Raw genomic sequence first — 13340 nt, forward strand, 5'->3', positions numbered from 1 at the left:
CTCCTGAATTGCTGGGCTTCAGAAGTGAGCAGCTACACTCTGCTCAACTTTCTGTATCACCTGACTCTAGATTTAACATTGCACTACCTAAGAGTGGAGTTCAAACTGTGCCACTAAATTACCTCTAGGTTATGCCCCAGGGCTTTGTGGTACTCTATGAATCTCCAGGGCCATTAGCTCAATTAGCTGAAGTCTTCATAATGCATATATTGTGCATACCACCCCATGGTGGTACCTGTCTACCCATACTTTACTTGTTCTCCCAGTGCAAGTGTGGGTTTCTCTCTCTCTCTCTCTCTCTCAATTTATCTATCTTGTAATAGGTTATTTTTTTCTTTCTTGTCACCTTAATGCCATTTTTGTCCCAGGCATCCCCTTATTTGCCAGTGAACACTTTTCAATTTTTTGTGATCAAAAACTTGTATTAGGTAAATAAAGGTCACATATAGTAATAAAAAACAACAGTGAAATACAGTTGACTTAAAATAATAAAACACCCAACTCCAATAAATAAGACTGTATACTATACAAGGTTTGCACAAGATTGCCAATTTAGGATACAAGAGCTGGATGCTCCTAAAATTATAGTATTAAAAATGAGGAAATTCAAACATACAATAGTAGAAAATTTACCAGAATTATACCCAAAGAGTGTACAGTCTTTGTTATGATTGTGTGGAATTTGCATCAATATATTACTTTTTTCTTATTCTAGTTATTTCTATTATCATTTTGCCTAATTTGAACCTTTTTGTCATTTCATTATTAATTTTGGGTTCCATTTTATTTTGTGCCACCATTTTGTATTATTTGTCTTGGGATCACTGGCCACCTTGTACAGTATATGGCAACGTGTTCTTGATGCTTTTATATGATGCCATAAAGTTGTGTGACATTAAGTAATTTCTGGGGAGTAAAGATTGGAATAAAATGCTTCTCCTGGCATCTACAATTTTGGAATACGTGCTTAAAACAAATTATCAAAGTGTTAAGAGGTATTATTTAAAGATTACATCAGTGTAAAATACTTGTGGCTTGCTTTCATGACTTTAAGTGTCAAAGTGAGAACACTTTTGTGCAATAGGTGGTTTTCTTTTTCTCTTAGGCAAAAAAACAGGTAATAATAAATGTAAAAGCCCATAGATGAAGGGATAATAGGCAACCTTTTGTTGAGACTTGGGCATAAGACAAAAGGCACATTTCCTGAAAAATTATGTTACAGGTTTTTGTAATGGCTGTCTACAGGACATAGATATTTACCTTTATTGCAAAAGAGTCACCTGCTTTGAAAATTAGTCTGCTTTGATTGATATCTTATCAACATACAATATTGTGATTCAGGACTGGCTTCTTCCTTTGAAAATGAACATGTTCTGAGGACATTGGTTTCGAATCAGCATACAGTGGTATACAATAGACAACAATACTTTTTTTTCACCAATGAAAATGTGTTTAAAGTGATAAGCGAAGTAAATTGATATTTACCATTGTTTAATCGATTGTCATATTGATCTAGGCAGAGTCTGAAGCAGTTATATATTTCTGGGCAGTGGATGTGTTTGAACGGTACAAAGAGAGCAGAAGGGATGGAGCAAGTCTAGAGGATGGTGTGGAAGGGCAGACAGTGTAGTGGGGAGACTGTCCACCAAGAATGCCGTCAAGCTCACTCGTACTGAGAACATTAAATTGCAGGCAGACTGGGGTACATGGCTGACAGAATGCAAGGCACACAGATGGTGATACCTACCTCCAGGGAGAAAGTTTCACAAGAGAGGCGCCAGGTCCAGCAAGAGGGGGAAGACTCACAAAAAGACAGAGTGAAGCCAGCAGACTTCTTTTGGGAAAAAAGCATTCGTCGAACAAAGCATTTCATTGGGACAGTTGGAAGATTAACTGTTGTGGTAACACAGAACCCAACTTGGACTTTGCACCACCAAAGCTTGTATCCTCCATTGTTATGTTTTATTGGAATTTTAGAGGGTGGACTGTGTACTCTCTTTTTAAAAGGGTTTCGCTCTTGATCTTTTTAGACTCTTATCTACTTTTATCTTCTTGGTATATTTTATATTGTCTTGTGTAATGCTAGTTACTGTAGTTTCTCTTGAAATTGTGGCCACATCTTTCATTTGTGTGTTTACTCACCACACAATTTAAAGAATCCTGTGTGCCATTGTTTTGAAATTTCAAGAGTTCCCAGACTCTTAATAAAACTGGGTGGCGTAGTTGGATATTTTAACTGTGTTTAGGTTAGATTACCTACAAGTGTGACCAGACACCTGTCACATGAGTTTGGAATGGTGTTTTGTGCAAATTTTGGTTTTGTTTTTTTTCCTGTATGTGTTTCAGAACTAATTTTGACTACATTTCTACTATATTTTGGGGTTGGGGGTTGGTTATCCTTTTGCCTTCTGGTCCTAAATAGAATATTTTCAGTTGAAAGAGAGACAGAGAGGTTGAAAATCAATTGTGTAGGATAGAATGGTAGAAAGAAATTTTGAGACAGTATGCCATAGAGCCAAGCCTGTGAGACATCCCCAAAACATGGCCAAGAAGGGACTTGAAAGAATAAAGAAAACTAATGGATCATCTGAAAGGCCCAAAGAAAAATTCAAGAATAAAATTAAAAATGGTGTGCAAAATTCAGTTGGGAATGTAAGTGATTGATGTTCTTTGATGCTAGAGTAAGAGAAGAATGTCGCACTCCCTAATGATCTTATTGTTACACACAATGCAGAAACAGGTTTTGTTATAGATGAGAAAGACTGAATATTGTGGTAGAAATGAACATCCTAATTAAATAAAGTAATTTATTTTCTAACAAGTCTGATAAAACCTTTTTTGAGTCAATAATCAGGCAGGAGAATAAAAGCTTACCCATCTACGTCATTTACTTCACCTGCAGCACGGATCTCTCACAGCAGTCCTTGACATGATGAGAATGGTCAGATATTAAAGGTGTAGGCCTTTTTATAAGCAACTGAATTTATATAACAGTGTCAATCAATGCATACATTTACTCTGGTTGATTTTTTGGTTTACCCCCAAGTGACTTCTATAAAATAAAAGTCCATTATATTATATTATGGGTCTTCTTATACCTTTTGGGTTGAGCCACCACCCTTGAAATTTCTGTGTTTATAACAACTGCCCAATCTGGCTGTTCACAGGACATCTGCTGACTTCTTAGTCATCTCTTAGTCATCAGTACATTTTGTGTATTACATCTTTGTCTCTGTTGTTTACTTGACCTTCATCTGGTTTCCTGGTATGCCTGAACAGGTTCCTGATATGTAGTAACCCTTTATGCTATTTCTTTAAAATGAATGCTATGTTATTATAAAATTACTCTTTCACAATAAAGAACAGCAAAGGATAGATTGAAAGTCAAGTAGACAAATAAAATTTATTAACTGACCTACATGGGAGACAAAAAAAGAGGAATAAAGAACCTGCACCTCAGTAATTGACATAATTAGTTGTAATGAACAATGAATTCATAAAAATCAAAATTTAGGTACTGTTTAGTTAGTAACAAAAAAAAAGGAAGGTTAATATGGTGGAGGAACATAAATGGCAAAAAGTGTAAGTTTCCTACTGCCTAGTGCAAATAGTACAGTGGCATGAAAAAGTTTGGGCCCCATTGCTTTAAATGTTTGTTACTGTGAATAGTTAATTGAGCAGAAGATGAACTGATCACCAAAAGGCATAAAGTTAAACATGACACATTTCTTTAATATTTTAAGCAGGGTTACATTTTTATTTCCATCATTCACAAAAAATTAAAAGGGCATAAAGCAAAGGTTTGGGCACATGGTCAGTACTTACTAACTCCCCTTTGGCAAGTATCACTGCTTATAAATGCTTTTTGTGGCCAGCTGAAAATGGGGGTATTTCACCCATTCATACTTGCAAAAGGCTTCTAATTCTGCTAGATTCTTGGGCCATCTGGCATGCACTGCTCCTTTGAGAGCTGTCCACAGATTTTCAATAATGTTTAGGTCGGAGGACTGTGAGGGCCATGTCAAAACTGTCAACCTGTGCCTTTTGTGGTTTTTCATTGTAGATTTTGAGGTGTGTTTCGGGTCATTATCTTGTTGTAGGACCCGTCCTCTTTATAACTTCAACTTCTTTACAGATGGTGTGATGTTTGCTTCTGAAATTTGCAGGTACTTATTTGAATCTATTCTTCCCTCTATTAATTACATGTTCCCTATGCCGCTAGCTGCAACACGAAACCAAACCATGATTGATCCACCCCATGCTTAATAGTTGGAGAAGTGTTCTTTTTCTGGAATTTGGCACCCTTTTTTCTCCAAACATACCTTTGCACATAGTGGCCAAAATGTTCCATTTTGACTTTATCAGTCCAAAGGACCTCATTCTAAAATGCATCAGGCTTGTTTAGATGTTCATTTGCAAAGTTCAGGTGTTAAATTTTATGGCTAGGATGTGGGAAAGGTTTTCTTCTGATGGTCATATTTGTTCAGGAGGTACAGTAGTACAGTGCACCTCCACTACAGAGTTTGCTAAATCTTCCTGAAGGTTTTCTGCAGTGAAACCAGACTTTTTATTTTTATTTCTAGCAATCTTATGAGCAGTTCTTTCATAAGGTTTTCTTGGTCTTCCAGAACTCAGCTTGACCTCCACTGTATGCTGTTCCTGTTAACTGCCATTTCTTAACATTACCAACTGAGGAAACGGCTACCTGAAAATGCTTTCCAATCTTCTTGTCACCTTCTCCTGTTTTGTGAGCATCATTTTCATTATTTTTCAGGGTGTTAGGCAGCTGCTCAGAGAAGCCCATGGGTGCTGATTGTTGTTGATTTGAGGTGTCAGAGAACTTTGCCACTGATCAGAGCTGTAGAGTTGTTTGAAAAAGTAGCTGTGAATATGCACCTGACTTTATACTCGTAAAACAAGGGTCAAATACTCAGTTCAAAATATTAGTTGGAGCTGCTTTGGGCATTCCATTTCAAAGTATCTAAACTAATATAGCCGTTGCAGCTTACCGTATATCAAACTGGCTCATTCGCCTTGTGATCGTCTTCTCCGATAACTGGAGTGTAGTTGAGTCCGTTCCACCTGTTCTTCGATAATTTCAAAAATAGTTTCATCTATATCGGAGTCTAAAAGGGCCGCCAACATTGTAATTTCTTCCGATAAATCTTTTCATCTCTCTCTAAAATACGAAATATCTTCGGCAGATTCCATTTCATCGGCAGCAGTAAGCATTTTTCTAATTAATTCTTGTGCTATTGATTCACCAATCAGTAACTAGAGGACGTGTTAGAGCCCACCCTCTCAACTTTGACGAGTGAAAGTGACAGTTTTATTTCAAGTCGTATTTCATAACGGTTTGCAGGAATGTTACGGACAAAATGAAATCTATACTAATAAAAGGCAAAGCCCTCACTGACTGACTGACTGACTGACTCACTCACTCACTCACTCACTCACTCACTCATCACTAATTCTCCAACTTCCCATGTAGGTAGAAGGCTGAAATTTGGCAGGCTTATTCCTTACAGCTTACTTATAAAAGTTAAGCAGGTTTCATTTCGAAATTCTACACGTAACGGTCATAACGGTTAATAACGGTCGACAACGTCCGCCATGTTGAACTTTCTTATTTATGGCCCCATCTTCACGAAATTTGGTAGGCGGCTTCCCTTCGCTAACCAAAACCGATGTACGTACTTATTTTGATAGTTTGACGCCACTCTCGGCCGCCATATTGAACTTTCCAACTTCCCGTGCAGTTAGAAGGCTGACCCCATCTTCACAAAATTTGGTAGGTAGCTTCCCTGCGCTAACCAAAACAGATGTACGTATTTATTTCGGTAGGTATGACGCCACTGTCGGCCATCATATTGAACTTTCCAACGTCACTAATTCTCCAACTTCCCGTGTAGGTAGAAGGCTGAAATTTGGCAGGCTCATTCCTTACAGTTTACTTACAAAAGTTAAGCAGGTTTCATTTCGAAATTCTATGTGTAACGCTAACTGAATCCTACTTACGTACATATACAGTGGTGTGAAAAACTATTTGCCCCCTTCCTGATTTCTTATTCTTTTGCATGTTTGTCACACAAAATGTTTCTGATCATCAAACACATTTAACCATTAGTCAAATATAACACAAGTAAACACAAAATGCAGTTTTTAAATGATGGTTTTATTATTTAGGAGAAAAAATCCAAACCAACATGGCCCTGTGTGAAAAAGTAATTGCCCCTTGTTAAAAAATAACCTAACTGTGGTGTATCACACCTGAGTTCAATTTCCGTAGCCACCCCCAGGCCTGATTACTGCCACACCTGTTTCAATCAAGAAATCACTTAAATAGGAGCTGCCTGACACAGAGAAGTAGACCAAAAGCACCTCAAAAGCTAGACATCATGCCAAGATCCAAAGAAATTCAGGAACAAATGAGAACAGAAGTAATTGAGATCTATCAGTCTGGTAAAGGTTATAAAGCCATTTCTAAAGCTTTGGGACTCCAGCGAACCACAGTGAGAGCCATTATCCACAAATGGTAAAAACATGGAACAGTGGTGAACCTTCCCAGGAGTGGCCGGCAGACCAAAATTATCCCAAGAGCGCAGAGATGACTCATCCGAGAGGTCACAAAAGACCCCAGAACAACGTCTAAAGAACTGCAGGCCTCACTGGTCTCAATTAAGGTCAGTGTTCACGACTCCACTATAAGAAAGAGACTGGGCAAAAACGGCCTGGATGGCAGATTTTCAAGACGCAAACCACTGTTAAGCAAAAAGAACATTAGGGCTCGTCTCAATTTTGCTAAGAAACATCTCAATGATTGCCAAGACTTTTGGGAAAATACCTTGTGGACTGATGAGACAAAAGTTGAACTTTTGGAAGGCAAATGTCCCGTTACATCTGGCGTAAAAGGAACACAGCATTTCAGAAAAGAACATCATACCAACAGTAAAATATGGTGGTGGTAGTGTGATGGTCTGGGGTTGTTTTGCTGCTTCAGGACCTGGAAGGCTTGCTGTGATAGATGGAACCATGAATTCTACTGTCTACCAAAAATCCTGAAGGAGAATGTCCGGCCATCTGTTCGTCAACTCAAGCTGAAGCAATCTTGGGTGCTGCAACAGGACAATGACCCAAAACACGCCAGCAAATCCACCTCTGAATGGCTGAAGAAAAACAAAATGAAGACTTTGGAGTGGCCTAGTCAAAGTCCTGACCTGAATCCAATTGAGATGCTATGGCATGACCTTAAAAAGGCGGTTCATGCTAGAAAACCCTCAAATAAAGCTGAATTACAACAATTCTGCAAAGATGAGTGGGCCAAAATTCCTCCAGAGCGCTGTAAAAGACTCATTGCAAGTTATCGCAAATGCTTGATTGCAGTTATTGCTGCTAAGGGTGGCCCAACCAGTTATTAGGTTCAGGGGCAATTACTTTTTCACACAGGGCCATGTAGGTTTGGATTTTTTTTTCTCCCTAAATAATAAAAACCATCATTTCAAAACTGCATTTTGTGTTTACTTGTGTTATATTTGACTAATGGTTAAATGTGTTTGATGATCAGAAACATTTTGTGTGACAAACATGCAAAAGAATAAGAAATCAGGAAGGGGGCAAATAGTTTTTCACACCACTGTATACGTCCATAGCCTGCAGCTCGGTCACCGTGTGAGGCAGCGTTGGGTCCCCCATCCCAACGCCTCCCACGTTGTTGGCTGCCTGCCTATATAAGGCCGTCCGTCGCTCCAGTCTCTACATTCCCTTCCTTGCTTTGACAAGGGATTCACGTCTCCCTGCTGATAACTACAGCCTTTTTATCTAATCCACGACTTCTCCACTGTTTTATTGTTCATTTATTACGATTATAGTTATTGTGTAGGTATTTTAGACTTATTTTACATTGTTCAGGTACCCATTTCCTTTATCATTCCAACCGTACCCCCATTAACATGTCTATCGAGGTGATCACCATCGATCAAAGAACTGTCACTTACCGAGTGGTTTCCATGCCCGGAGATGGCGCCCACCTTTTCCACTCTCTTTGTTACATATTGCACAGCCATATCAGGCTCACTCTTGATATCCGGAGGAACATTGGGTCTTATGTATTGAATGACTGGACGGGTTCAAGGTGTGGACTGATGACGGTACAGGAGATAATTATACTACACAGGAGCACCATAAGAGTGAAATGCTTAAGCCCTTCACCTATGCATCTGCATGTGAGTTGATGGCTGCCGCTGAATTGTTCGGTTGTCGCTTTCAAGTGTACCGAAATGGCCAAATATTTTACACCTTTGGAGAACCGCCAATGCCTCTTAAACATCTTAGATGCACAGGTGACGATTTCAGTAGTGGACACTTTGATGTTTATGAATGCTTAAACTCTCAAAAGCTGGATGTGAAGTTATCGATGAAACCGGTTGTATACTTACAACGCTTGACAGATGCCGAATGTCACTTCAACACAAGTCCTACAAATACTGTTGTAATTGAAACAAACCATGAAACTCAAACTGATTATGACAGCAGCAATCCAAGCTGTGAGATTTGAAACAAGATTACTGTTCACATGGCCAACTGTAAGTTGCATGCTCAAGAGTAAGCTCAGCGCACAGCTTGGTCATATTACAACCGGAGGGCCGAACTCACAATGTGGTATACAAAGAGATCCTTAAGAAATAATTATTGGTATATTTTCCCTCAGTTTAAAAAGGTTTAATTTTCTTCTTAATAAAAATTTTAAGGCAGTACTTTGCATGCGCGGGTATTTTGCTAGTAAATAAATAAGCAACAAAAAACATATTTCATGACACATTTATTTATTTATGTGCTCATTTCATGACATATTTATTTATTTAGGCTCTCATTTCATGACATATTTATTTATTTATGCTCACATTTCACAGTAGTTTTATTTATTTACGCATTTATTTATTTAATTTTGTCCTAAATATTCCACCCAAATCTAGCAGTATCAAATGATATATAAAATTCAGTTTACCTTATGGCTGCATGTGCAAATAGGGCAAATGGTGTCCTTAAACATTATGTGAAAAGAAATGCCTGCTCTTTAAGACATTTACAACATTCACATATTATTTGTTTTGAAACATTTGTGTAACACAAGTAAGAAAATTGCAGCTAAGTCAGTACCTGTGATTGCAAGAATATAAATTGTGTCACATTGCACTACTTTGTTAATGGGACGTACATTACTTACATTACAGTAATGAGTCACTTTGTACTGCATCACCCCAACTCTGTTGTGGCAGTCTCCTGTTTATTCATTATAGTTCAGCATTTAACAATAGTGTACCAACCAAACAGAACACCATTCTTCTCAACTTTGGACTTACTGCTACCCTCTGCAACTGGATTTTGGACAAACTGGCAGACCTCACCATCTGCAAATTAGCAGCATCCTGTTCTCCATATTTAGCCTTAACACAGGCAGTTCACTCCTTGTTCACCTTTCACTGTGTGGCCAAACACAGGTTCAACTCCATTGTTAAAGTAACTAATGATACCAACCTCACTGGCCAGATCATCAACATTGATGAGGAAGATTACAAAGTATAGCTTGCCAGGGCAACAATCTTACTTTTAATCTCAGTAAAACTAAGGAACTGGTCATAGATTTAAGAAAGAAAAAAGCAGTCCACACTCACATCTACATCTGAAGAGATGCTTTTGAGAGGGTTAGCAGTTTTAAATTACTTGGAGTGATCATCACTGATGAATGGACATGGACCCGACTTATTTTGGCTCTTGCCAACAAAGCTTACCAATACTTTTACTTCCTCAGGCATTTGAGGAAAGCTTGGATTTTCCCATCTGTTCTTACTCACTTCTAAAGATACCCAGAAGGATCGTGGTACAGCACTTGCTCAGTTCAAGATCATAAAGGACTTCAGAGAATGGCAAAGGCAGCATGGGATGTTACCAGCAACCAGCTTCCTTCAGTTTAGGACATACAGTATACAACACTATCTACTTTAGAAAAGTTAACATTATTAAAAACCTTAGCCATTCTGCACTGATGCTTTTCCTAACTGTCCCTTGTGCAAACGGGTCACAACCATTAACACACTAATCAGTAAATTCAGGGACAGTTTTTTTCCACAGCTTGTAAGTTTACTAAACATCCAGTCATAATGACAAATGCTGTATGTGTTCTTCTATATACAGTATAATATAGAATCATGCATTTATATATTTTATTTTATGCACATTTTGTGGGTGTGTTTTTGTATTCTTGTAGGATTCATTGAAGCATCACCTTAAACAACAGCACTGAAAAAACACAAGAGGCACTTAAAAATGCACACTGCATACCAGGCAATCCTCTGCCCTTGTGCAGATACATCAATGACTCAATGAATCACTGAATGAAGAAAGATGCTTTTGTAAATCAAGCATATTCTCTTAATAAAACATAACACGATGGGATGAAGACTGATTATGGCATGGCTCACAAAGGCCACATTTTAGTGAGTTGAAAGTTATGGTGCTCAATGGGCTGTTTCTGACAATCAAAGGTGACACTCCTTGAAGTGTGAGACAGCTTAAAATGGACAGGATAGAGTAGCAATGGATGCAACCTGACAATATCTTGATAGTAGTCATGGCCAGAACACAATAGCAGGCAGAATAGTCGGCATATAGAAATAAATACACATTGATCTACAAATGAAGTCCATTTAGTTTGGTACTCAAAGATGCCATGACACAGTCCCTCCAAGGATGGATTTGTCAGTCCTGTTGCTTTAGAGTGCTCATAGATTTGCCGACATCTTGTGAGAGTTTTACTTGATCAGGCTCTGCTGTTGGCAGGTGATGCCGGAGCAAACTGAGCTGCACTTTGAAGCTCGGCTGGATTTGCACCTTACAACAAGCTGTTTGTGAGCCAGAGACTTAATATTTCCTAAAAGGTCTGCCAACTGCACTGATCCAATCATATAACCTTAACTCTGCACTGATTACCTTTATGCTGGGTTAGAAGGTTCACACTGTGATCTACAGAATCCAGATGACAGAATGTGTGGCGAGTAGAAAGTATTTCCAGATTCAAGTTGAATAATTAAGAGTTTCTAACAGTAGATAGGGAGGGAGACATGGATGACAACTGCCATCTCGGGTGTCCATCTGCAACAAAAGCTCATGTGGACTCTTCACTGTGCAATTATTTATAATGTAGAAAGTGATGGGCTATTCCTCATGTTTTGAAGTTTTAGGTCTATTGTAAATTTAAGGCTTTACCATTTTTGATAACTTTTATTATTACTAGAATTATAACCTGCTATATTTTGACAGCAGAGTCCAAGGCTTTTGTCAATTAGGGCTAACATTGTCAGCAAGATAAATAGATGCTAAACCATTAGCTGCTTTTATTTGAAAGAATTTAAAAAAATTATTTATCAAGTTAACTGAGTTTTAATAAAGAGACTTAAGAACATGGGTGATATTATTCTACTGTACAGTACTTGCTTTGATCCTTATGCATTTTTAATTCATTTTAATGTGGTGAGAAAATTCTTCAAGCTACAAGAAAATAATGTATTATGCCTGTGCACAAAATTACTTTTCTAACTCTGCGTAAAGCAAAATTATCTGTGCTTTAAGGCATTATAATGATAAATAAAGGAAACCTTTGATAGTGAATTGACTTCAGTGTTTTCAGGAAGACCTGTGTCACATATAACACATCCACTTCTAACAGATTTAGAAAAACGTCATTCTGAGGTGTTTGGTTTTAGAGTTGATTAAACTGTATGACTGTCTGGGGAATTTCTGCCTACTCCTGAAACTTGCTTCCCCTGAGCTTAAGATAAGTAGTTTTCAACCATCTCCTGTTTTATCTCATTGAGACAGCAGACTAACGATATGATAGAACCAAATGTATAATAACTGCAGCATATCTTGTTTCAGAGAATAGCAATGCATCATTAATCTTTTGCAAAGATTTAATCAAGGTTTACAAAGATTTGGCTTATTGAATAAAGGCGTAGCAGTGCTTCTTTAAAGGAAGAAGAAAGACTACTAATAAAAAAGCATTAATTATATGAAGACTGGCATTTACAATATATGCACTACTCTTAAGTTTGGCTTTTTTGCCAGTTTTAATGGAATGTAATTGAAGGAAGAAGAGGACATTGTACAGTAGTATCCAAACCTGAGCCAATTAATCATGATTAGTAATTAGAGAAAACAAAACACTTTGCTCCTGTGACCAAATCCTTTACTGTCAGATTGATTGAATAAAATAAGCATTAATACATATAAATGATACAAAATTAACCAAGACAGACATGAAACACAACTGTGAGCAGCAGCCAAAGAGAAGACGCTGGCTGAAACATGACACAAAGCATGTTCGAAGCATCAGGTCTTATTGAGTAGTCCCAGTATGCAAGGCTTATTACCTACCAAAAGTGGTCCAAGGAAGGATAACCAGGAAGGTTAACTAGTGACAAGCTCATGGGCGGATTAGGACCTGTTTATACTTTACGCTCAGAACGTGTACGTGCATGCATCATGGCTGCCACGTGTTCCCAGCATTCATTTGACGCGTCCTCTGAGCAGATCCTCAGAAATTAATGTGACGCATGCGTGAGTTGCAATACCAGCAAAAAGTTGGGGAGCGCAGTGTGATCAAGTCGTAATGTGATGTCAAAGTCTCTGTTTACTATCTACATGTGACAGAAAGCTGCTATGCAAATCCTAAAGGATCAAAATGCGTGCTTCAATGTTTGAATGGTTTGATGCGGTGAATCCAAATGCCGACATACAAATGCATTTGTGGGTGCTTTTATATTCAATTGTTGCATATTCCCCAACGTAATGACATGATACATTTTGAATGTCTCACATTCCTCTTCTGCTCCATTTTACTTGCATCTTCATAGCAGCATCAGAATGTACAGCAGCATATTTGAACCACAGAGAAAATAATTAAGGACACGGTGAAAAGGTCTATTTTGTGAAAATTAAATTTCGAAATGTCCACTTTAATCTCGTAGTTTATTTTATCATTAAAGTAGATCGTCGTAAACATCATTTTAAAACCGGCACAGTTGTTAATCGCTTTGTGCTTCTGGGGCTCCTCCTGAACTGACAGCAGCGGCAAACAGCAATCACCACACAGAACACATTAAATTTATGACATTCCAGCTCTTTGCACATTTAGAATCCTTAGATTTATACTTGATATCACTTTCATGATGAAATGCATTAAAGTATATATGGTACATTTTACAGATAAAGCGTTAACTTCATTTAAATAATGAATACTGTTTACACATGTGTGGACATAGCATGTTTGGACGGCACGGTGGAAG

At 38.0% G+C, this 13340-nt stretch overlaps 1 protein-coding gene across 1 annotated transcript in view; it reads right to left on the reverse strand.

Annotated features, from left to right (window-relative positions):
* Positions 1 to 4351, reverse strand: part of LOC120514312 — a 29789-nt gene extending 25438 nt beyond the window's left edge. Inside the window, exon 1 of the mRNA XM_039734638.1 lies at positions 4323 to 4351. Coding sequence (XP_039590572.1) covers positions 4323 to 4351 — 29 coding nt within the window. The remainder of the gene's footprint in view (positions 1 to 4322) is intronic.
* Positions 4352 to 13340: the final 8989 nt, after the last annotated feature.

The sequence above is a fragment of the Polypterus senegalus genome, chromosome 14, assembly GCF_016835505.1.
Source record: "Polypterus senegalus isolate Bchr_013 chromosome 14, ASM1683550v1, whole genome shotgun sequence".
NCBI lineage: Eukaryota > Metazoa > Chordata > Cladistia > Polypteriformes > Polypteridae > Polypterus > Polypterus senegalus.